The following is a 27,071-nucleotide window of genomic DNA, read 5'->3' on the forward strand; positions in this document are numbered from 1 at the left end:
TGGAGGCAGGGGAGAGGGGGTATCTGCTTTATTTATTTACTCCATGTGTGGTTCTAGACTTTTAGAGACTCTGAAGACAAAATATCATCACCTGATACTCCTTCTGATACATGTGAACAATGTTGGAGAAGAGATATCTCCATATCACCTTAGTCCCTGCCAGCCTGGACACACTGGATTCAGGGCAAATGACTCTTTTATTATTATATATGTAAGAAAGGAAGAAAAAGCCATAGATGCTCATATGAGGAACCCAGCAGAAAGTCTAATGTAAGACCATCCAGGGTCTACATCTAAACTCTATAAACTTATTCATATCAACATCAAACTTTTGGCACCTCAGATGTCTCTACTTTATTCTTCTTCATCCATCCAAAGAAAAAAGCTAAACACAACTTATAGAGTGGCAGAGGAGGATTGTCAAAGTTCAGACTTCAGTCCAAACCAGCCAACACACATTCGAACACGGTCTGGCCATCTGGCACACCAAGTCCATTTACCACGTGATCAGCAGCTGGATATGGCCGACCACATGCTATGTGAGCATGAAAACATAGCGTGTGGCCGCTCATATCCAGCCTCACTTACAAAATCAGGCAGCCACTTGCCCTAAATGGCCAGGGCCGGCCCGTCATCACCAGTCCAGCTCTGAACACACTCCAGGCTCATTAACTAGTCTTGCCCAACACACATTTACCAAAGAAGACTGGAGGGAAAATGGTGTCAAAAAGTGTAAATGGTCCTTACTTTAGATCTTTTGACGTCAACAGATTAAAGGGAGAAAGAAGATGGGGGCCTAACATTTTGAAACCAGCCATGGGGGGCAATTGACCTCCTGCTCCTTTGCTAGCCCTCTCCTACATAGTGGAGAATAGTGCAAAATCTATAATTATTTTAAATATACTAAATATAGTTTTATGATGACAACCCGTTCATATTCCGCCCCATTTTGCATCTGCATCACTGTATTCCCCAGGTACCTGGCGTGATGGTTGGAAAGAAACAACCATTGTGTGCATGTAGCTAGTGTTTATATTAATTTGGTATTCAGTGGAAATGTTTGTGTTCTTTTATGTTATCTCCCAAAGGGAACCAGTAAAACTGAAATTATATAAACACAGGAATTTGTAACTCATCACTAGCAAGGAAGTATTTTTTCAGGAATTTAACTCAACAAATATAACTTATCCTCGGGTTAATAGTTACGTCGGTAGGGCTAGAATCCTTTAAGTTAACATAAATACTCTTGTCACCCGAGGGTTAACAGTGAATAAATTGCACATCATGACAATTCTTGGTTATCTATAAGGATTTGAAAATCAAAACACATATGATTTAGGTAACTGTAAGTGAACATAGCACAAATATCTGAATTTTTGGTATTTTCTGTTAAAAAAAAATGGTCTTTGTTACTAAAACATAACCTTACAAATTTACAACCCACGTCCATATAACAAATTCTGCTACTTAAGCTTCTCAGAACAGAGAAGATTCTTTCATGCATTCCGATATTTCAGATAGCCAAAGAAGGGCATTTTTGTTTAAAGCTGTATTACTGAAGGCCCAAGGCTTCTAGGGACTTTGTTTAGAATGTTTAGGGGACTTAATGGGGGTGTATTCACTAAATGGAGAGTTGGAAGGAGCGTTTGTAACATTTTAGGATAGTTGGTCAGAACTGCACACGGACGGCAGCGGGAAACACCCCCATTTAAAGGAAAAAATGGGCGGGAAGCGGGGTGTGTCAAGACCCCGCTCCCGCGACCCAGAGGATTCGGGTCTTGACCCGGAGAACCGGAGGAGCAGCGCTCACCCGGTAATCTCCGGGTCAAACCCGAAGAGTTCCCAAGTATGATTATGGGACAACACTAGCAAGTTTCTCCGGCGTTATGTCCTGAACTAGCCTCCTATAATACATAATTCAATATGGAAGACAACTTTAAAGAAATCTCACTGACTTAACTATACATTATGCAGGGCTGACCAAGCTCTTTCTGCAGCAGAGCTCAACGGAGTTGGTGAATTCAAGGAGCTGAAACTCAACCCTCCTGGGCTACTGTAAACTCTCCCTTTAGTGAAGAGACCCTTTTGACTTATTGATGCCAGTTTATACAAGTGCATATTTTTCTATTCAAGCTAACTAATTGGTAAACACATTTACTGCGTTAGCATTTATTTTTATTTCTGGCTGCTACATTACCACCCATTGACACGCAAGATGCCCCATAGATTGATGTTCAATAGACGTACTATCCCTGCATCTTGCTCCAATATAAATATTGTATTCCTGGGAAAAAAAGACAACTATGCTCAATATTTTACTTCTCATTTATATGAAACTGTATGTATTATATAATATAATTGTGAATTAGATAGAATAAAACTATTAAGAAGAGGACCTATTGGATTCCATTCCATTGGCAGATGCCATCATCATCGTATGGCCACTAAATACTACCAAATAACAATTCATACTTTTAGGGCTTTTTGCAAAGATGCGAATTGCTGAAAACATCCTCCACATTCATGAAATGCCATCACGTCGTTGACCCAGATCCATACGTGGCTATTTGTGAAGATGACATGTGTACATGTGCCGAGGACATGAACTGTCCCTGTGAAACTTTCTTGGAATATGCAAGAACCTGCGCTCAGCATGGCGTTATCATGAACAGCTGGGCGACACACACTGCTTGTAGTAAGTGATACTTTTTTCTTAACATTTTTAAAATCACCCCAAAAAAATAGCGCACCCTCAAATTATTCATAAAAAAAATAATTTTCATAAATAATATATAAATAATAATACATATTATAAATAATAAATAAATAATTTTATTTTAAAATGAGAAAAAAAATCAACTTTGAGATCATTATCAATGGATTACTTCATTATTACAACAAATTCTAGACTTGTGACATCATATATCTTCCCGGCATAACAAATATTGATGCTAGATGTCTGAGTGGCTGTCAATGCATTCTTCACTAGTATTGCAATACCATCCCCAGAAGACCCCGTTTTATTTAGTCCTTTTTATATAGTCATAATAAAACGCAATAGCTTTATCGCTGTAAATTATCTAGGGTCCATTTTATGTTTCTGTACTTTATTTATATGTTTGTGACAAAAGCAGATTTATCTGTGTTTGTATGAATAGTATATTAATATTTTTAACAAACTTAAATATATTAAATTATAAACCACATTTGAAAATTTTGGGTCACTTAGAAATGTCCTTGTTTTCGAAAGAAAACCAATTTTTGTCCATTAAAATAACATGAAGTGGAGCAGAAATACAGAGTAGACGTTCAACAACTAAAAAGTGTACAGAGACCCTTTATCACTCCCATCACTCCTGGGTTCCAATGGCACATTGTGTTCGCTGATCCACGTTTAGGTTTAAAAGGCCAATTGATGATTAGAAAACCCTTTTGCAATTATATTACAGCCAGAAATGTCCTTGTTTTCCATGAAAAACAGCTGTGACCCCAAACTTTTGAACAGTAGTGTATATCAAGATCCTAGATCCTGGTGAAAATATGACTATAGGAATTTTAATTGAAGTTACTTTCTTGATTTTTTTACTCTGTAGAACCCCAGTGTCCACCTGGAATGGAATATAATGAATGTGTGACACCCTGCGTTAAAACCTGCCAGAGTCTAGATATCAATGAGGTGTGCCAAGAACAATGCCTTGATGGATGTAGTTGCCCAGGTAAGATCAGTTCACACTACATTTTTTTTATAATTAAGTGAAATGCATTTATTATTTGCCCATTTTATGTTTAATTTTCCCAAGAATAGTAATTTAAAAATGTATAGTTACCAATTTTCCACAGAAGAAACTATGTGGTTGTTTTAGTATGACTTCTTTCCAGAAAAGGTATATTTGAGGTTATTTGACTTATTATTACGTCTTTGTTGAAAGCACCTTTTGAAGGTTGGTCTTCCAAAATGTATATCTCCCTGGGGGTCAGGAGATAAGGGATTCTAACTTTGTCCATATGTCCACCTCTCATACAAGACCTTAAGGCCTGACCACAGTAGCTTAGCTAAATTTAGGGCGATACAATTCAATTTTTTTTTTCCCTTTTATCTATAGAGGGAAGGGTACTTGATGGTGATCGATGTATTGATGCATCGGAGTGCTCGTGCATTCATTCTGGAAAGAGATACCCTGTGGGGTCCACCATCCATCGCGACTGTAATACTTGGTAAGAAGTCCGCCATGGTCACCTTTACTGGAAATATCATCTCTGTTTTTTACATTTATTCCATAAATTATATATATATATATATATTTCTTATTTAGTACCTGCAATCGTGGTCTTTGGGAATGCAGCAGTGAAGATTGCCCAGGTATGTAAATAAAGAAGAAAACCTCATATACGTACTTTTATTTACGGCATATATCTGTCTGCCAGTCCTACTTAGAAAACATGGGTACAATATTTTCCTTTTAATAGAAAATATTACATTTATTTCATCTTGAGATAAATTCCTTGGTTGACCTCTTCTTGTTTTGTCTTTTTTACAGATTTTGCCAGGTCCAATATATATATATATGATAACTTTCATAAACTATGTCAATAAAACATATACATTTTAATGATGCCCTACAACACACGTAGCTTCACTAGGGGCATTCCTCGAAGGAAGCTCATTGAATCCAGACCAACCACCACCAAGAAACAGGAAGCCTTTTTTTCTCACGCATTTCCTTCGAGAAGCAAAAACATAAAATTAGGAATCGTCAATATTTCCTTATTTGTAAAAAAAATACATGATCAAAATAAAACACATAAAATAAAACACAATATTTGAATTCTGTGAATATTATGATAAAAATCTACATTAAAAAAGTATTTTTTTTATGAATATGCATGTATGACTCGGTATTTAAAGTAAATTTAAATTTAGTATAATTCATTTTTTTCACATTTTTAGGGAATACATATCATGCATTATATTTAACATAACACATATTTTATGTTGCTAGCTGCATTTTACAGAAGGAATGATGCAATCATGTATTTCACAATTTATTTAAAATATTCTAATTTATGATCTTCAAGCAAATATTCCTGAAATCAAAGTAGGAAATAAGTACAGTATACAGACGTATGTCGGTGCATTAAACATTCATTCTAAATAGATTTTATATATATATATATATATATATATATAATTAATAATTACATTTTTTTCTGGTATAATTGTCTGCTATCCTCTGCTATGATGTCATCAAAAGACAATAAAATTCCAGGTAACCCTGAATGACACTTTCCCTTAAAAAAATATGATAATAAAGCATGTTTGGCAGCAACATATACTTGAAATAATTTCTTAATAATTATACATAATAATAAATTTGCATGAATTAACTCCAATATCCCTGGGTTTCCTTTTTTAAATCCTGCGTCTTCATGCTTAATGCGTAATTTACAAAATTATGAACTTAACCGTATTTAGGACATTAATTGTGATAAATGTCATCCATCTTTTTGCTTTTCTCCGTAGGGGAATGCTTCGTAACGGGACAGTCCCATTTCAAAAGCTTTGATAACAAGCATTTTACCTTCAGCGGAATATGTCATTACTTGCTCGCCAAAGACACAATGGACAACTCATTCTCCGTCGTTATAGAAACTGTACAGGTACTTAATGCTTATTAAATACTGAATATTTATATATATATCTATATATATAATATTTGCTATTATTTTAATACTTAATAAACTTAAATCTTAGAATTTGTTGATCCATTGGCATGCGGTGAAGTGACATTTAGTCATTAATACCGCTATGCAGTATGAAGGGCCGACCATGGTAACCTTCATAATGCATATCTATGTGTGGGGAATTTCACGAAATCTCAAGGGATTTACCTATGCAGTTTACAGGGCCAACAGGAGAAAATGCAGGTTTTTTTTTATTAATACGACATCTTTCAGCATTTCGAATATCTGGAGGAGGGCACTTTTGGCTTAGGAGGAGGCTTAGAGGCTTGGCTAATGTACAGGACTTTTAAGAGCTCCTAGAAAACAAGGGGCATCGGGGGAGGAAAGAAGGACAGAGGTCCCTTGGGAGTATGGCCAAAAACTCCGAGATAGTAAAGTGTGTATCTAATACTGACATTGTTAATAATGTTGGTGGGATGTGAACTATTTTATTGGATTATTTGTATTTACTTTTATTTTTATTATTCTTTAGTGCGCTGATGACGCTGATGCCGTATGTATCCGTTCTGCTTCTGTACGCCTTCAGGACATGCAAAATATAACCGTAAAGTTGAAGCACGGCGGGGTTGTCTCCCTAGATGGTCAGGACGTCCTCCTTCCTTTACTACATGGTAATAAAATGAAACACAGACAGAGAAGCCTACAATATTTGTAGCTACAACTTTCCTGCCACTAATAGAACCCCCACGCTATCCCTCCTCTTTCTCCATACCTTATGTTTCTCCTCAACCCATTCCCTCTAGATAGTAAGCTCTCGAGCCGAGCCTTCTTTACCTAATGTATCGGTTTGTCTCAGTCTGTCAGTTCTAGTTTATAATTTCCATTGAATATTTATGTTGTACGAAACGCTGCGTAAATTGTTAACGCTATATAAATAAAAGGTAATAATAATAATAATAATAATAATAATATTCACCATCATACATTCTGGCTAAAATATGGGGAAAGCCAATATCCACTTTGTACTTTTGTACAAAGTGGTCACAAAAATGTTATCTTTAGCAGAAAATGCAATCTGTTAAATTAGATTTAATGTTTACGTTATCAAAAGTGGAACCTGAAATAATAAAACTTAAACTAATAAGCTTTTGTGACTGTATGAATAATTAGTTACTATTTGTAGTATATATATATATATATATATATATATATATATATATATATATATATATATATATAAATAAATAAAGACATATATAAAGAAATAAGTATTTTCTTCAGGTCCCCTCCGTATCCAGACCACCGTGATGTCCTCAGTACGGCTCTCTTACAAAGATGATCTACAGATTGATTGGGATGGACATGGAAAACTTTTAGTAAAGGCAAGACGTTTAGAAATCCATATTTATTAAATTATCTAGAATATTTTATTGGATTTTTTTTTCATATTTGAACATCAGCTTTTGTTTAAGGTGGAATGACTCAAAATGCATTTTAGAAAAACTTTTGTGTATAAACTTTTATTTTTTATGACATCGTAATTATTTTATGATATAAATCTACTATTGACACTGAAATCTTGGTACATATATCTTCAGGAGACTGCATATTAGCCATTTCTATTTGGTTGACTCCTTATCGTAATACATTGTGGTAAACAATAGAAAGGTTCTGTCTTAATTACTCATCTGGAGGAACGGACTTCTGTAAATTCATTAAAGAATCAGCTCCGGGTGTTGTTTAAGAAGGAAAGACACCCAAGATATCACATGACTGACAACAATGGCAGCCTCCAGACCTACAGATAAAGGGAGTTTATTGGAACAAAGTGAGATAAAGCCAGGTTTTTGTCAATGCCGACCGACATTACTGTGTACAGCGCTGGGGGTTGTTACTGTATACAGCTCTGGGGTTTATGCTTCAAAGTTTGTCTATCAAAGCATGTTCCTCACTGCCATCTCTCTCAAAAGAGGTGGGGTGAATGGGTGATAAAGAAAGGAACTGCTTATTGTGTTTATGAAGCTTGATTCAGATCTGCTAGAAAAATGATGACATTATCATAATTAATGAATACACTGACTCTAACCATATCTCACTCAATGGCTCGTCCAACTCCAGGTGTCACCAATTTACTCAGATTACACAAGTGGTCTTTGTGGAAACTACAATGGCAACCAAGGCGATGACTTCCTCTCGCCATCTGGGCTCGTGGAGGCGAGTGTGGAGGACTTTGGGAATTCCTGGAAACTCAGCGGAGATTGTACAGATCTGCTAAAACAAGACCGAGATCCATGTAGTCTAAATCCCAAACGAGGTAACTGATTAATAATTAGTGAAAAAAGACACTATGACATTACTATGTTATGGCACAGAGTCTGTAGCTGTCTCGTTATTTCACTTGGGTGATTGGACACCAGAATGTCAGAATTCTTGTTTTGATTGTAAATGAGATCTTGGTACCCAGAAGCGGCAGGTTCTTCTACAAATAAGTTGGTGGTTGTCAGTTTTAAATATCTCTATTTGTTTCTGGAAGAAGGCAATCATGACATATGATATCACTGCGTGTGAAATAACCTGTATTTGAAGGTCTCAGTTGCATCGTAGAAATCAGCGGATTGCCTATGTTTACTGCCCTTACTACATCGCTGTTGGAACAAGCAGAAATTCCAATCATGACTGCCAATAGAAATGGCAGCTACCGTTTGCCTAAATGTTTACGTTTATACACTGAATGGTTCTTACTGGCAGGGCCTGACTGATGATGCCGAGGCGGCCCTGGCACTTTCAGGCCAATGGGCTCCCAATGACGTCGGTGCAGCCGACAGCCGGATATGTGCGGCCGCATGCTACGTTTTTATGCGTAACCAGCCACACACTACAGCACCAGATCTGCTGGAGTGGCATATTGGGTTAGTGTGTCGTTCTGTATGCCACAGGTCCGGTGGAGCCAGATGACCAGCATTTTATACATTATGTTGGTTTTTTTTAGCCAGGTTTGCTGAAGACGTATGCTTCGCCATTATGACATCTATTTTTCAACCCTGCCATCACGAGGTGAACCCTGCACCGTATCTGAAGAACTGCCGTTACGATGTTTGCTCATGCGCAGATGGGAAGGAATGTATGTGTTCTGCTCTTTCAACCTACGCCATAGCCTGCTCTAGAAAAGGCATCGTGATTGACTGGCGAACTCCAGAATTCTGCCGTAAGTGACTTTTAGAGTTTTGGAATGTTTACCGGTTTCGTCTTTAATATACAGACAGGAAATTATACTCTTTATTATTGATAACTTATATTCGATATTTATTTATGTTTTTTTATGTACCTTTTCTGGGTTAGCATCAATGCGCATGAATTTGTAAAGTTCTGACTGTCCTGTAACAGAAAAATCCCAAATAATGATTATGGATGCATTCAATCTTGCCTATAATCACATAATTGAATACTGGCCGACTTATATGAACCCTGTTAAAGGCGCTGTTCCACTTAGACAAAAATTGTGTTCTCCATCATGTATAGCAAACAAACCTCAGCCGGTCTGTTATCTGTTTGGCTATCTGGATACAAGCAGCGGCGTGTTACATTTTTATACTCTTCCCAATTTGTGGCCACACACTGTAGGACCTGATCTTCTTGGAACATTAGTGTGGTTACGTATGTGGCGGTATCGGCAACCAGCCCACCGAGCATTTGCGGTGTGTGCCAGATGGCCAGTCCGGCCAGGAATCAATGTTATAATAAAATGATTACTGTGCAAAAATCAAGGTCATTCTTTTAAAATACGGTAGTTATTTATGATATTTTTTTACAAATGTAATCATTCTGCTATTAATAGGCATTGAGACAGATGAGAAATTCCATTGTTCATACTGAACCTTTAGCGCCATCTGGTGTAGCGTTTACAGAACTGCCAACGAAATGTTTTTTACTTTTTGTTTACACGTCACGTTACATCCTAAGAATATTCAATGAAAACATGTCAACGTTAATATGTCTTTGGTCAATTTTAGTCAAGCAAGCAAACTGAGTTTAAAACTATAGGTGAAAAAAAGAAACATTTGCTTTTGACAAAGATCAGCTTCTCCAATCTCAAAATGAATCCAATTTTTAAGCGACCACACATGTAATTCACGGAGCTGTGCGTTTTTTTGTTATAGCTGTCAAGTGTTCAGAAGGAAAAATCTACCAACAATGTGGAAGTCCGTGCAACCAAACCTGCAGATCCTTGTCTCTGCCTGATACCGACTGTAAGGAGTTTTGTATGGAGGGATGCTATTGCCCCCCTGGACTGCATGTCAACGAATATAATGAATGCGTACCCAAATCAGAGTGTTCATGCTATTATGACGGAGAGCTTTTTCAGCCTGATGACATTTTTTCGAACCATCACTCCATGTGGTAAGTGAACTTAAGATCCTCAAAATGTTTCCTTCTAAGAATCTCAAAGTTTTACCGTTCAGAACTGGTTATAGAGTTGCGTCTATCCTTGTTATGTCATCGTTACATCAATATGCATATGTGTTTATACACAGAATAATATTCTTTATTTTTTTAGACTCTCCTCTTCTGTCTCCTCACTGTTCCTTCTTTTCATTTTCCTTTGTAGAAAGGTTTATGTCTGAAGAAACCTTATTGGCGAAACGCGTCAAGTTTTTGTACATTTTTAATAAGAGAGTTTGTTAAATTGGTAGCACTCTGTGTTCTCATTTTTTACGCTGCTTAAATTATTATTTTATATTTTTTCTAATTATGTATGAAAATGTATTTTGTTTTCAATACAAACTAGCCATGTCTATATCCGATGTAGTGTATTAATCATTATTGTCGTGCTTCTTTTTAGTTATTGTGAGAACGGGCTGATGCACTGCAGTACTAATGAAGTACCCGGCGCCTACTTTTCAGATGATTTCTTCGCTCAAGAATATCGACCATCGGCAAGAGGTCTGTTTACATGCTATGCTGCCTACCGTTAAAAGTATAGTAAATTGTTACATGGGTAAATAAGTCCCAAACTAAAGTTCTCTAGTCATTATTGTATTATTTATCGTTTTATATAGCACCATCAAATTCCATAGCGCTGTACAATGGTCAATAGTCAGACCTCCCGCTATGTATCGTGTGCAGTCCTAAAGACCACAACTCCAGAAATCCACTGATATTCCAGAGAGATCTCAGAGAAGGGTTACTAAGAAGGTACATGCTGGGTAACAAATATTAGGCAAGACTAAAGGGGGGCTACATGGTCTTATCTGCTGTCAAATTCTATGTTTTTATGGCACTAATTGATAAATTGTTAACAATGTTCCATATATTTATTTTTAAAACACAAGCGTGTAATTATTCTTGATGTCTTGCTTTTAAAATAACCCCCCCCCCTCCATGCTGCTGGTGACAATAGATTGTCTTTATTATAGTAACTTCTAATTTCACACCTGTGGGCTTGGGACATCATTCAAGCCTCCTAACTATATTATCCTAAAATAAATGGCGCTGTTTAACCAACTGAGTCAGCTGTTGGCCAGAAGAAGCTTTAGTCATTGTGCGCAAGTGCCAAATATCACTTCCCATTTTATAATTTGAGAATAAGATGCCAAAAGTAACACGAGATTGTTACAAACGATGTAGATACAGAACATGTCCATGCTGTCTCTTGATAGGACTTTGGATCCATGCTGGGAGATTAGTCCTCCTCAGCTGTTATAGTAGAGTCATTCAAGGGTCATGGACCATAGAAATGAGCAACAGAAAAAAATATTCCTCAATTGGAATTCTTCTTTTTCCTTCTTTTTTTTTTTTACAGAAACATACATTTTATTAATGTCATGGATATGATTTTGTTGATTGATGAAACCATAGCTAAAAAAAACCAAACTTTGCTTGCGATCAAAGGAATACGGGGTTTGCAAGAAACCATTTTTATTGTGTGGAGATTATTATCACAGGGAGTATTATAAACTGAACCACAATACTTTTTGCTGGTTTATTGGACTTTTTCCACCTATTCTGCTGAATTTAACACTTTCAAAACTAGAAATATCATCCATATTAAAGGCGGACGCTATTATACAAAGATGGGTGAGACAAACTCGACGAAGAATAGGCTTTGAGTTACTAAGCCTGCCTAATAGTACATGGCTGCTCCAAAGCATCTGAAGATTTTGTTCACTTGGACCACTACCAAGAAAAAAGCTCCATAGACATAAGAAACTGATCCTGCCCAAAATGGCCTTGGACAAATGAAACACAATGCAAAATCTGTGTGCAACCTACAGGCCCAGATGTTAGTTTCCACCACCATCATTGTGCTTGTTAGTGAGTTAGAGCTGGTCAACGTGTGGACCGTTACACTTGAGATAAACCGGTAGGCGATCCCCTAAGACAGAAATAGAATACAAAGACGTATGAGTCTAGCTCACCTGAGAATGGACAGCATTATGGTGTGTCCCCACTCTGGGGTCATTTATGTTTTAGTTTTATGCAGGAAAATTCAGTATCAACATATCAGTCTAATCCCACCTACAACGGTATACTTCTTTGTATGATATTTCTCTCTTAAAGGATCTCTTGGGGTTCATCCCAAATGTAACAGTGAGTACAAACATGGACCTTCTTGCTCACTTATGCCTAGAATGACACGTACTGCATGTTACTGGTGAGGTCCATGAATTGTGACATTTGTGCCTGGTGTTGTTGGTTCTCTCAGACAGCGGTAAGTTGGTTTGTGTTTCAGTTATGGGGTCCCCACGTGGGAAGTGTTAAACTGAAATGCTGATGTAGGCTTTTCCTTTCTAATAGCCCAAATGAGCTAACACCTGAGGTTTCCCTGAGTAGGCATCATTGGGTAGGCTAACAGATTCCTGACAATGCTCTTCCACCTTGGTGAGTCTCTTGGTATTTATCCAAACTGTAGAAGTGAGCCCAAACAATAACTTTTATGCCCACTTGTGCCTAGATGATTATACTAGCTCCCTACTGACAAGGCTCATGATATGTAAATGTGGCTAGTTTAGTAATTTAGCAAAAAATAATCCTACACTTGTTTTTAACTCTTTGTAATTGACTCTCTTTCTACAGTGAAAAGAAGTCTTACCTGCAGACCTCCGCTGGATAGGTTTATTTGCCCTGCCAATGATCCAAAAGCCACCGGAATAGAATGTGCCAAAACCTGCCAGAACTATGAGCTGGAATGCATGAGCCATGGCTGTGTATCTGGATGCATGTGCCCCAAGGGATGGGTAAGAGAACAAGGATCATTGTCCATGCAAGGTCCAGCATTCTATAATGTGTAGGACCAACCTGGTCGAAGTTGTGTTTCCCATGAGCTGAAATGTTCAGCTTTACTGTAAACGTGAATAAGAAGGAAAATCTAAGGAAACGTAGAAATTCCTCTAAAATTCAAGATAGAAAATGGACCAGGCATTAGCAGAAAGCGAAGTAAACTTTTGGAAATGGGTGAGGCTTGGTAAAAAGTTGATATATATAGAATGGGAGGAGCCAGCATCAAGCCACTCCCCTTGTATTGCCCAGAAAATATGAAGGCTCCTTCCCCGTACTAACTCTTTTACTCAACAGTTTCTCACCTTAATAAATAGGACACAGTAAAACTAAAATAAAAATAATTTGGAGCTACCATTCATGTGAGCTATTGCTAAAAGGGCCATGTGATACATTGGATACATAGTACAAAGTTCTATACTGCACAAAGGTGGGGCAGATTATTTCATGTGGGGGCAATTAGCAGAAGACTTCTATTGGCTTCCATGGTGAGTCCTACTTAGAGTTTTGCTCCAAAACTGCTCATGATAATTATGGGCAATTCAGAAAATGTGCAAAACTCCCAAACCTGTCTGCGAACCACCATCTTTTTTTCATTAACGGGAATGGCTTTGCATGCCAACGAAAGCAAATGCCATCTCACAGTCGGCTATGGCCAAGTAATTTTGGCACAATGTATGTATTGTACTTTCTATAACCTTCACCTAACGAGGAACGAACACACCTTCATTATTTTAATATTCTTTAGACTTCTTTGTCTCCGATAATTAAAGTTTTTTTAACTCCTTCCTACCGACAGATGGAATTAATCCAGTGTGCGTACAGTACAAGTGACAAGTGATTTATGTTACCAAGAAGGAGAGAATCAAAGTCACATCTGGAATTCTGTGAGGTCCCAGCTTTACCCATTTTTATATATGGGTTGTCTGAGGCAGAGAGGTCAGGGAACTTACCACAGTTTCTTAATGGCTCAACTCAAATATAAACCCTCTGTCTTAACTTAAAATGACTTATTTTTTTTTTTAACCAGCAGGATGTATCACCTTTCTTGTTCCTTTACTGGAAAACAATTAGCTACTAAATGACAAAACAGGAAAAAAACAAAAACCTAATAAGATCTTAAAACAAAAAAATAATATGTGTTTTTTCCCCCCATTACAATAAAATGCATTTTTTTTTACTTTTAATGTCAGGGCAGGAGTTCAGTAGTAAGTGTGTAGAGGGCCTTAGGGTTCAGATGGCATTGCTTGGATTTTTTGACCATAGATTGATCATGACTTCATATTATTATTATTATTTATTGTTTTATATAGCCCCATCAAATTCCATAGCGCTGTACAATGGGTAGACAGGACATAACGAGTAGTAGTTAACATAACAATTTGACTTACAGAAAACTTAAGTTCAGACAACACACTACCCACGCTACTTCATCTAGAATATTTTTTTCTCGTGCTCAACATCCCCCCAGGTAAAAAAACAAACAGAAATCGTATCCTATATGCGTGGCGTATCTGGAAGAATTTTTGCCTATGGGTTTTCCAGATGTGAACATACATAAAGGGCCATGATCAATTGTATTACATGATATTGGAATTACTAAATCTTTTAACTACATAGTACTAATTAAAGACGTGTTTATATGAATAACAGTACGTTGATACCTTATTATTTAGCGAATAATTACCTTATTATTGAATGTAACTTTCTCACCACTAGGTGGCAGCAAAATACAACGAACATGCGTTAAAAGCTCATTGATTAATTATTGAAATTTACTGTATTAATTCTGCCTTTCTCTTTTTGGAATGTGTTATACAAAGTCATGCGCGTTACATTGAAATAATTGGGAGGATATTTATCCAAAACCGAAACTCACAAAAATATCTCCCATTCTCTTTTTATTTACAAATATATGTGTGTATGGACCAGGGCCGTCTCTTTTTTGTATTAGAATCCACAGATTCTCCCTTTTGAGAGTGTGTTGAGCACTCCTATAGGTTAAAAACCTGCACTTTTAGGTGCAATTAAAATAAAGCATCTGCAGATCTTTCCTTACGCCAACAAACACATAATTATGATGAATTCTTTTGAATACTTTTGCAGGTATATCTGTTTTAACAAGTAAAACCTTGGCCTTGTGATAGGATCTTACTACACAGTATGTATAACCAAACCAAATGTACGCCCAGACTCCCCTTATAAATATTATATTAGAATATAGAAGGACCACAAAATGGATCCATGATGCTTTTTTTTTTAATCAAGACGTCTGCCGCACACATTGTTGAAGCTGCAATCTCACCCCAAAAAACATTGTCCCTGCTAACAAACCAAATTTGCTCTATTGCTCCAATATCCCCTTGCCGACCACCCTTTTTACCCAAACGAGCAGGGCTTGGGCTAAAGAAGTTTATATAGATGACCGTCTCACCCAGTAACTCTTATCATGTGTGGTGAGACCCTGAGTGAGATATTTACCTATTTTTTTATTTTCAATGTAAAATATTTAGGTTCGTCACAATTTAAAGTGCGTTGTGCCTGAGAGGTGTCCATGTTTCCATGCCGGGAAAGAGTATGCTCCAGGAGAAGATGTGAAGATTGACTGCAACACTTGGTAAGAGACAGTACAGAATCATTTTAAAATTATCATATTTTTCTCCTCCCCCTCTCCCCGGTTTAATGTTTATTTTAGGTAAATTTAGTTTATCAAAGTTAGTGGTCCAATGAAAAACCTACATGTATAAAATGTGTCCCTTTCAAATGATACGTTCACCAAAGAGTTTTATGTCCGACATTAAGGACAATTAAGCCTCGTTGGATGTCGAGTGTCTCTCACGTTTCTTTCTTGGTAAAAAATCGTTGACTTCCCCTGACATCCCCTTGAGTTAAGACTCGGACTTCAAAAGATTTTAACTATAAACAGCACTTAGCATGTAGAGCTGAGCATACTTAGGTCAACTGTAAATAAATCATTTATTGAACAAAGGAAGGTCCCAAAGGGCAATTGCCAAGCGTAGCCTTTGTAGTACGTCCCCCACCCCCAAAAAAACCAAATACACTCCAAAGTTACTAATTGAAGGATTATCACCCAAGAACGGACAACCTCTTGGTTGATGAGACCAACCACCTTATCAAATAAATCCCATAATACATTTCAGTCCGAAGCCTAGGGCTGGACTGATGATGCCAAGGTGACCCTGGAACTTGAAGTCCAGCGGCCACCTGATGAGGTAAGCGTGGCGACGGCTGGATATATGCGGCTACACGGCGGTCCACATAGCTTGACCCAAGCTTGGCTTTGATGTGTACCTGGGCATGGGTCATATATAATGCAGATCCACCGATACATCACAGGTACTGAGTCGTATTTAATAGAAAAAGGTGGATAGCAGTTACGAGCTATTATTTAACTGCAACACCCTGGATAAAGTTGTCGGGAGACACAGTTCAATAACAGCTGGCAAGCAATAGATTTAACACCCCTTTCCTTAGATTGCTTGCAGAAAGGTTTATATTAAGCAGCTCCCTGCCAGATGGGAACACCTGCGCAGACAACAGAAATACATTAAAGGTGTTATGTTTGGCGTGTGGGGATATTGCACAGTGGTGTGACTGCAGCCTTTTCCCGTGATTTCTGGGAGGCCTGAATTTGAGACTAATGTTCTGTTTTAGGCAGTTAGAATTTCGGTATTCACAATGTTTAAGCCCTTCCTGGCATGGAGGGTGTTAAAAATGTTAAAGGGACACTAACGCTTCTTAACTGACGAGGACCTTGGCTCCTGACTCTAAGATGAGACCGAGGACTGATTAAGGTCAGAGCCCTAACATCTGAAAAAACAGGCAGACTAAATGGGCCGAATGGGTCTTATCTGCCTTTGAATGCACCCACCCCCTAAAACATGGTTTTTAGACATGAAATCCTTCTTACAAACATTAAGGATACTTATGAAGACCAAACTAATGACAAAGGTCATGGACGTGTTGCTTCAGATGGATGGATTCTCCATAGGAAGGAATATGAACAGATTGACACTGCTATTGGAATGGTGTGGGGTGGGAGAGTAACAATCGTAACATCATGTGTTTCATCTGCTACCAAATACCCTTTGTGCCACTTTCCGCCATTTTGTGCATGTGCTCGGCCATTTTGAAGCCCATACGCTCCCTAAAAGCTTTGAGATGCCCATGGTCTTCATTCTAGGGAGCTTCTGGGACGTAGATGCAACCCTGACCTGTTCAATAGGAGGGGATCTTAGAATGTCCATTAATGTAAAATATTCATAAAGGTGGGGCGAGCGGTAGGGATTTAGTCTTGATGAATCAAGGCATCTCTCATTGGTTATTGACAAAAAACACACACAATATATTTATTTTTTAAAAAGAGACCAGCTTAATTTACACTAATTTGTTAACTTCCATTAAACGATTGTTATTTGGCCCAATATATTTTCAACACGTAATTTTTGCATTAAATTATACATGAAAAACTCGCCAGGAATTTCTCCATAAAACTTCCTCTTCGGTCCGCAAACCTCAGAGAATTCCTTGCGTCATAAAATGTTACTTTATTCTCTTTTTATGGGCCAGGTACAGCCGATTAGCGAGGCAGATAGCACTATTGGTTTGATGGTCACTATAGTAAATGGTAAACATATATCTGACCAGATCCAGTTTGTACTAAATCTACTACTAATTTGGAAATATTTCAGGAACAAAACTACTTTTGCGGAATGTCTGAGATATTAAGTTTCATATTTTGAGCTAAATTGGTCTTTAGAGAAACAACGTGTTTAGGAAAACGACATAGTTTCAGTTATTGACGTTACATAAAAGCACGATGCAATATTTCACTTAATAAAGAGTTTTTTGTCTACAAAATAATTTAAGATCCATACGAAAACGTCTCCTACAGATCAAAATTGTTGTTTTTGGTTGCCTTCCCTTTAGTTTGCCCTAAATGTAAGAGAATGACTACATTATATGGACAAGAGAATGGAATTACCTATGAATTAGGATGTATGATGAATTATAAATGTATGATGCAAGATATATTTCCATATTTATTGGTGAAAACTTTGTAAGAAAAGGTTATCCCTTAAAGTGGCATAACACAACCACCTAGAAACCCGTATAAATAATCAACGTCGGATCTAGATTATTTTGGTCTTTGTATTTGAGACAGCACAATGTGTCGATCATATTGGCTCTTCATTGAGTTCACCCCTGTGCTAAAAATCTAACGTCGGAATCAATAAGACAATGAAACCTTCCCAAAGATACTTAAATTGGGTACGTGGGTCATTTATTGTGTCCTAAAGAAGAAGGGGGTGTACTGCAAAGAGACGGAGGAACAATTATTTAGAAAATCATTGCCGTAATTATTAGTTTAGGAATTATGGACAGTTTATTTTAACATTTTTGCCATTTTTACATTCTGTGTATGGTGTAAGGCAAGGTCTATGGCTAACATTTCCCTGATCCACAAGCCTTATGTTAAAAGATCATTTGTGTTGTCCATGGCAGACTGATGGTTTAATTGACTTTACTGTGATGTCTGGGGCTATATATATATATATATATATATATATATATATATATATATATATATATATATATATATATATATTTACTGTAAGTGTAATACTTCTCTTTATATGTGGCTTCTTATACATCTAATCTTATTAAGCATTTTATATATTTGAACTTTCAGTGTTTGCGAGAACAGAAAATGGCAGTGTACGAAGAATGTATGTGATGCAACTTGTTCGGCTATAGGAGCTGCTCACTACATCACATTCGATGGCCTGAAATATGCTTTTCCTGGTAACTGTCAATATGTACTGGTCCAGGTAAGAGTCCGTTTACGTATTTTCAATACATCCAATGAATGGGATGGTTGGAGGAGTATACTATTATGTTTAAGCCAAGGACCAAAGTTTCACATGTTTAAAGAAGGTTTCTACACCAGCACAGACGGGGGTTCTTTACAGTAAGAGCGGTGAGATTATGGAACTCTCTGCCAGAGGAAGTGGTAATGGTAAACTCAATAAAAGAGTTCAAAAGGAGCCTGGACGTGTTTCTTGAAAGCAATAATATTACAAGTTATGGATATTAGATTAATAGGGACAGAACGTTGATTCAGGGATTTATTCTGATTCCATATTTGGAGTCGGGAAGGAATTTTCTCCCTGGTATGGGGCAATTGGCATCTGCTTCATAAGGGTTTTTTGCCTTCCTCTGCATCAACACAGTAGGGACACAATATGTATATAGGTTGAACTTGATGGACTTTGGTCTTTTTCCAACCTTATGAACTATGTTACCAAACCAAATCAAGTATTTCTTAGGTCATGATGTGTAGATGTTGGATGTTGCCAACACTGAAGTTCATAGCATCTTGTGAGTGATTACTACCAAATCCTGTAGCCCAAGGGCAATCGATGTCTATATGTGAGCTGCCAATCGAAAAAGTGTCACCACCACCAACACCTCCACCATTGCAAAGACTAAGGCATCATGAATGAAACATTTTGAATTTGTATGAGAGTGAAATAACATCTTATTATCTATCTATTGTTTTGTATGTTGCAGAAGACGAGGAGGTCACTTTATAGGTCATTGGTTAGACCACATTTAAAGTATAGTTTTATACTGGAGCCCATATCTCCGTAAGGATTTAAATGTTCTTGACAAAGGCCAAAAAGATATTTGAATGGTAGATGGTTCGCATGATAAAAATGATAATTAAAGAGTAAAATTATTATTGCTCGGAGTAAAATCTAGGGAGGGAAAAAAGGATAACCTTTAAAACGCTTAACATAGGATTCCACATCGAAGGAGAAGAGATGCTGAGGAAAGAGGTCATCGTCTAACATTAAAGAGTTGAAGGTTTAAAAGTAATGTAAGAAACTATGATTATTAAGAGGTTGGTGAATAAGAGAAATGGCCTTCCAGAGGAGTGCTAGAGGTTAATGGAGTGAATGTATTCAAGCCAGCATGGGATAGGCATAAATTCATTGTCAACATGAGAACAAGGTTCATAGCCTTGGGGAAGACTTGATAAGTTGCGATGTTAAAGTCTATATCTTAATGAAACCTGCCAGGGTTCCTCTGTGAAATACATTGATTTTATTAGCCCATAAAAAGGTGTACGGCTTAGTAATGGTAAAGCCTGGGTCCTGTTTACACTCGTGGGTTAACTCTGTAGAATTTAAAGAGGGCTTTGACAAATTTGTCAACTATGGGAAACTGTTGTATCGATTTAAAGTTGTAAAGCAATAGGCAAAAAAAAAATCTAGACTTAATAAACAGAACCAATTTTGGATGAATTTCATGATATATAGTAAATTTTAAACACTTTTAATATACTTTTTTTTTAGGATTATTGCAATGGAGGTACAGGGACATTCCGTATTCTTATTGAAAATGAAGGTTGTGGATTATCTTTGGAAAAATGCTCCAAAAAGATTATAATTCTTTTCAGAAATGGAGAAATCTACTTGGCTGATGAACAGGTGAGTATTTTATATAAAATTATTTTTATGTAGTATTGATGTGTGATACATAATAATAATAATAATAACACCTTCTGAGGTCAGATATGTGATAGGAAAAGCTGTGGAGGTGACACCTCATTAGGTGTTTTTACTCTCAACACAATTAAGCCACCCTTACATTAAACGCAAGATTGGTGGAATGGTTTACAAGACAGTAGAGCTGAAAAAACAGTCTTTATTTCAAGTGTTCACTATACCTGCCATCTTGTCTGTGGATTTAAGTGCCGTAGCCATGCTCTGAAAGTACAGGAGTCGGCTGTGTCGGACAAACCCACTTGGACCATTATTTAAACATTGAAGACCACAGGCAAGATGGCAGGCGGAAGTGAGTAAACGCTGTTTTTTCTGCTATACTGTCAAATAAACAATTCCACAGACCTGGTTGCTCAATGGTTTTCTTGGGAGTAGAACAAAATGTCATGTCACTTTTGGTGGTTTTTGTTTAGTTTCACCAAAAATCCAGAACAAGCCCTTTGTATGCCCATACTCAACTTAATCTTAATCTAATACAGTAGAAGGATGAATATATTCCAATTGATAACTTCATTAAACGGGACAGCACCATAAAAAATGATACGTAATTAATAATTTGTCTATTCATTCTAATGTGTAATTATTAGTATTAGATTTTGGTTATTGCGCTCCAACATATACACACTTTTCGGAAGTATGTGTGGAGTGATGACAGCCGGCAGCCAATTCGGCCATTTGCCCAATGTGCCCGATGGCCGGTCTGGGCCTGAATGTATACAGTATTTCTGAATGTTTATAGGAAACAAACATATATGTATATGAACTTGAATTCATATTTATTTCTTAATTCACAGTAAATTAAGTCAGCCTTTGTGTTCCTACTATTTCTTAAAACAACTGGAATATGCCGTGTTCTTCACTTAGGTGCACATTAAAACTCCTCCAAGAGATGATACCAATATAGAAGTCTTACAGTCTGGAAAATACTTTATCCTAATTCTCGGAAATGAGATGTATATCACCTGGGACAAGGGAACCAGGATTTATGTGACGTTAAAAGAACAATATAAGGTGGGTTTATTAAAAAAAATGTTAATATACTTGCCGTCTTTTGTTTTTATAGCCGAGTCCATAAATATTCCTGTTTTCTATAAAAGTGTGGACAATACTTCATATTTAAAAAGTGCCATACACGCTATAATTTACAGTAGCCCATCCAAAGAGTACTTCAACTGGGGTTATATAAGCATTCTAAATGTTCCATTATGTGAAACGACTTTCATACGACTTTAATTTCTTGAAAGACCCAGATTAAATTTATTATTTAAGACCATGCAGTTATCTACCTTTAAGATGTACACAGAAGTGACCCTAGCTGTCAGAGTTATTATATTAAAATGTATAATTTATAATAATTGTAAAAGGCATTGTCACATTAAATATATAATGCATTTTATCAACAATATATGTTTTTCAGTTGTCTGGTGTGCACAAAAAAATAATAATTGTTATTTCTCTGTTTCTGAGGCTTAAAATCTCTTTGGCCCCCAGAAGTGTCCCCCTTTCCTTCCCTGAAGTCCCTCTTCTCTAGGAATCAGATCACTTTTCTTTTACTATGATTAGTCTTTACAACAGATCCTCAGTATGCCTGCGTGAAAAATGCTTGCTAAAAATGCTTGCAAAAAGTTAACGTGCAAGCATGCCGAGAGCTGATCTATTGTGTGATCAGCTGGTCAGCATTAACAAAAAATGTCTGATCCCTGCTAACATGCGGGGATCAATCACTGAAAGACCACAAGTGCCCCCCCGCCTCAATCCCCCCTCCTATACCCCATAAAAATAATAAAATAAAAAATATGTTCAAACATATTATCTTTAATTTAAGTTAATAATGTGCTCATACAATAGTTTACAAACCCTCAAGATCCTCAGCCAGAATAGTTTATTTAGCAACTTATTTAAACCCAAAAAGTTATCTAGTGCTATATATTTTTGTAATTAAAAATGCCTTTTGAAATTCACATTGGAAAATTAGTATTTTTGGTGATGTTTTTGTGTACTTAATAATAACTACAGTTGTATAGAGAATCTTGTTTTGGTATCCTTATTGTATGAATCACATCACGAGGACTTACAAAATGAGTACAAAAAATAAAAGTATGAAAAAAAATTGACGAGGGTAAGTGGAAAAAAAACATAAAACGGATTATGTGAGAGCAAAATATGTTAACGGATCGAGGAAGAATGCCAGTATGTTGTAATAATAAAACAGCGAGCAGTATAATCATTTTATGTTAGTTTAACCAGTTAAAAAAATGCGTTCCTTTTTTTTTCTTAGGATAAAGTCTGCGGCCTGTGTGGAAATTTCGACGGAATTGAAAACAACGACTTGACGAGTAGCAATAATCAGGTGGAAATTAACCCAAGCGATTTTGGAAATTCCTGGAAAGTAAATCCTCTATGTGCTGATGCTGCAAAGGTGATTATAAAGCCCGTATTGCTAAGCATTCACATTTTTTAATGTAAGTAAGAACATTTTCCCATCCGTTTCCATCAACTTTTTACATTTTTTTAACTCTATGATCAATTCTTGTATGTACGTAGAATTTGATGGCAGATAGGACCCACTCAGGCCATCCAGTCCTTGGTCTAATCTTAGATTCAGAATAGCTTTATGCCTATCCCATGCATGGTTGAATTCCCTATTAGCCTCTACTGAGAGGCTGTTCCTTTATCTACCACCCTCTGAAGGGTAAAGTTAAACTTCCTTACATTAATTCTACACCTCCGACCCTCTAGTTTTACTTTATGACCTCTAAAATTTCTTTAGAAATAAACCTCCCACCTGTATGGTGGTAAATACTTTCACTGTGGGGGGAAAACCCTGGACAGGACTTAAAGTAAGTGCACATGCTGCACTCTGATTGGTCCCTTTCCCTCTCAGAGAGAAGAGGTGGAGAGAGGAAAGAGAAAAGAAGGGGCGAGAGAAATAGGACAGGGAGAGAAAAGAGTGAAAGAGAAAAGGAGAAACAGAGAGACGAGGGACTGAAAAGAGAGAGAGTAAAAGAGGGGGTTAGAGAGAGAGAGAAAGACGTATCTGGGGCAGTTCAAGCTAATTTTCCTTTTTTCCCCACAATTGATTAGCAAAGATCTCATTGGATCGTTGCTATGAGCCTGAGCAGGAAGTTGTAACACACTTCCTGTACACTTCCTTTTTTTTGTTTTCCCAATGCATTCTGCTGGGATGGCTGAATGTTTTGTTTTTTTATTTATTAGAGAATCTCGTGTTTTTACATCGTTTTTATTATTTCCTCCCAGTTTACCACAGAAAAAGCTCTATCATTATGCGAACAAAACCTTATGAAGCACGTGACAGTAGAGAACGCGTGTGACATCCTGACAGGTGAAGTCTTTGCCGAATGTGCAAAAGCGGTACGTTTTTACATTTCTGAAAACTTAATTAGGCTTTTCTGAATATTTTTCGAAATGCCTCCCTGTGCTCTGTAACATGTATACACGAATACACGTCTTCAAGCAAGAATAATAGCGGAAAACTTCCAGGGTTGGTCCCATCAGAAGTCACGCTCTCTGGCGGAGGGGAAGATGAGCTGAGGGGGTTTGGGTAGCAACGTCACAATAGAGAAAGCGAGCCCTCAACATACTTAAAAGGGATGTTTAGGTAGAACTTGTGTGTAGAATTGGGAATTAGTGGAGCTAAATGGCCAAACCATGGCCAAATGATTGAATTTTTGTGTAGAATTGGGAATTAGTGGAGCTAAATGGCCAAACCATGGCCAAATGGTTCAACTTGTGTGTAGAATTGGTAATTAGTGAAGCTAAATGGCCCCATTTAGAATAGAATTGGGAATTAGTGGAGCTAAATGGCCAAACAATTTGCATGGGAGAATGGGGGTGTTATTAATAGCGTCTACTTAAAGCGTGGACCTCCTGAAACATGACTTTCCTACTGTAGGTAAACCCAGAACCGTACTGGGAGATCTGCGTGTATGACACTTGTAGCTGTGAATCTATTGGGGACTGCGCGTGTTTCTGCGACTCCATCGCAGCTTATGCTCACGCCTGCGCTCAGAAGGGAGTCAACGTTCACTGGAGGACATCACACTTGTGCCGTGAGTAGAACAGATGCTTGTTAACTCTAAAATTGCATTTAATAGAGCCTTACGATAAAAACATTGGAATTCCAATGTATTCTGTATTAAAAATATTATTTCTTCTAAAAGAAAAGAATATCTGTATCCCCATTAGTATAGTGTCTTTCCATCATACATGCCAATTGGAGGGGTTGGTGTTCACATTGGAAGACACGTCCTTCCTCTTACATAAGATGTTTAAAAGGCCCTAATGTCCATATCTGTTGGTGCCAGTAAGGGTCACATAAGGTCATTGCCTCCAGAACTAATTTTTTCTAGCACTTCACCAAAATCCAACAATTTGCAGCCTATACACTAAATAAACCCATGCACTGGTTCTTACAGAGTAAAATGTATCAGGTGGTAGATAAGGGTACAGCCTCCCAGGAAAAGTGGTAGGGGTTAGTACAGTTAGGCAATTTAAACATACATGGGATAGGCATAAGGCTATCCTGATTTTAAGATGAGAACATAAGGAAAAATTAAGGTATTCTTTCTTTTACAAGCAGATTTTTATTATATTCATTACATTATTCTTAATGACTATTTGTTAAACAATTATAACTAATTTATGTATTTTAATTTAGCACAAAGCTGTGAAGAGAAGAATAAGAAGGAGTTGGAATACGTATGTGAGTGGCGATACAACAGCTGTGCATCTGCATGTCCCGTGACATGCCAGCACCCTGAAAAAGTAGACTGCCCCCTTAAGTGTGTGGAGGGGTGCCACGCATACTGTCCTCCGGGTAAGTTCTTTTATATCCTAATATTACAATGTCGAATTTAGGTTCTTAAAAGGACAGATGAATTTAAATTATTCTGATACCAAATCAACTTTATACCTTGTAGGAGTTGGCATTTTTCTTTTAGAATATTTGGCACCAAAATATTCTTGAATGCAGAGCAATCACCTTTAGACTTATTGCCATACCATACCCAGGGCAACCCCAGCGCAGGTCTCCTAGAAGTCACACATATTATGTAAAAGATCTGTTTAATCTGGTTTTGATCTTTTCTGTGTCACATCATCTTGATAACATGACATCATTATTGCATCATCAGGTTAACTTAAAAGATTTGAAGTATGATGTAAAATATATTTTTTATCTTGTTTTGATGTTTTCTTTATGACATCATCATGACAACATTATGACATCAACCTTGGCAACATGAGATCATCAACACATCTTAAAAGATCTTAAATGTGATATAAAAGATCTTTACTTAATTCTTCAAAAAACAAATAAAAAAGCACTAAGCTGACTCAGATGAGGAGCTGGTGCCGGAGCTGACTGGAGGGGGGTATATCATGCGCAAAGGGATGCATTAAGCTGGGGATGTGGAAGGGGGCAAATGCATATTCTGCAGAACAGACCCCACAAAATACTTAAAGAGACCATGCAGCTATTAAAGTATATATAATGGCTGGAGCGTTCCTTTTATAATCAGAACTCTACCTTTCAATTTGCCGGACACTGATTGCAAACCATTCGCTTGTGAGATGACCATACCTGGAAACACTCCAGTTTTACCCCAGAGGTTTCAGGTATCTCAGGTGACTACTGGACATCCAAGACAATCTTTAATCTGTAGGGATGTGTGTGTGTGTGTGGGGTCGTTTGGCTCCACTACCTAATGCCCTGGGAATGGTCCTATTTCCCCAACCCAGCTTCAGCATCTCACTGGTCATGTATAGAAAAGAATAAGAGATATACAGGGGAAACATAGCGGGGAAGTTCATAGGTATGAAAGAGGAATATACTAATGGAGATAGTTAAATATTTATCATTCTTTGTTAACAGGTAAAATACTTGATGAAGTATCAGAATCATGCGTCCACCCAAGTGAATGCCCCGTGTGTCTTGTTGAAGGCCGATATATACCACATGGACAGAAAATTATTTTGAACCGAGACGACCCACTGCGTTGCCAGTCTTGGTAATAACATTAATTGTATACTTCATGGGGCATATTTTTTTTTATTATATTGTGCAACAAATGCTATAAAACAAGGTTATTTAATTTATGCAGTACACAGTTACCTCTAATGTTCTGACTGCAATTATTATATTCAGACATGATAAAAGCTTGATTATTTTCCCTAATGGGCTCTAAAGCTACAAATACTTTATAATTTCCACACTAAGATGATTTTAGTACAATTTAAATATAAATATACAGGATAAGCATTGGATCATATGTTTGGGCAGTTTGTTTTTTTCGTTTGTCAGCAGAATTCTGTATGAATTAAGCGATGGTCTCTCTACCTGCGGACTTAAACATCATATGGACATAAATGAGTTAGAATATTTTAACCCAACTCAGTGCTATAAGGGGCAATACATTTCAGAACAATTTTAATATTTTTAACCCCTTTGCCAGTGAAAAATTTTGATGTCAACGTCCATCGCTAATGGTACAGGACGCTGCG

At 37.1% G+C, this 27,071-nt stretch overlaps 1 protein-coding gene across 1 annotated transcript in view; it reads left to right on the plus strand.

Moving 5' to 3' along the window:
• LOC149287292 (von Willebrand factor-like) overlaps positions 1–27,071 on the plus strand; it is a 72,360-nt gene that overhangs the window by 14,130 nt on the left and 31,159 nt on the right. Inside the window, exons 8-28 of the mRNA XM_089493011.1 lie at positions 2,479–2,695; positions 3,594–3,716; positions 4,104–4,215; positions 4,314–4,360; positions 5,522–5,658; positions 6,215–6,353; positions 6,964–7,064; positions 7,801–7,996; positions 8,672–8,887; positions 9,840–10,080; positions 10,523–10,623; positions 12,757–12,917; positions 15,471–15,574; positions 18,671–18,809; positions 20,340–20,474; positions 21,414–21,560; positions 22,828–22,968; positions 23,808–23,921; positions 24,463–24,619; positions 25,228–25,386; positions 26,443–26,578. Coding sequence (XP_089349137.1) covers positions 2,479–2,695; positions 3,594–3,716; positions 4,104–4,215; positions 4,314–4,360; positions 5,522–5,658; positions 6,215–6,353; positions 6,964–7,064; positions 7,801–7,996; positions 8,672–8,887; positions 9,840–10,080; positions 10,523–10,623; positions 12,757–12,917; positions 15,471–15,574; positions 18,671–18,809; positions 20,340–20,474; positions 21,414–21,560; positions 22,828–22,968; positions 23,808–23,921; positions 24,463–24,619; positions 25,228–25,386; positions 26,443–26,578 — 3,023 coding nt within the window. The remainder of the gene's footprint in view (positions 1–2,478; positions 2,696–3,593; positions 3,717–4,103; positions 4,216–4,313; positions 4,361–5,521; positions 5,659–6,214; positions 6,354–6,963; positions 7,065–7,800; positions 7,997–8,671; positions 8,888–9,839; positions 10,081–10,522; positions 10,624–12,756; positions 12,918–15,470; positions 15,575–18,670; positions 18,810–20,339; positions 20,475–21,413; positions 21,561–22,827; positions 22,969–23,807; positions 23,922–24,462; positions 24,620–25,227; positions 25,387–26,442; positions 26,579–27,071) is intronic.

Source organism: Sceloporus occidentalis, unplaced genomic scaffold (assembly GCF_023333645.1).
Source record: "Sceloporus occidentalis isolate IW3139 unplaced genomic scaffold, rSceOcc1.0.p SCAF_62, whole genome shotgun sequence".
NCBI lineage: Eukaryota > Metazoa > Chordata > Lepidosauria > Squamata > Phrynosomatidae > Sceloporus > Sceloporus occidentalis.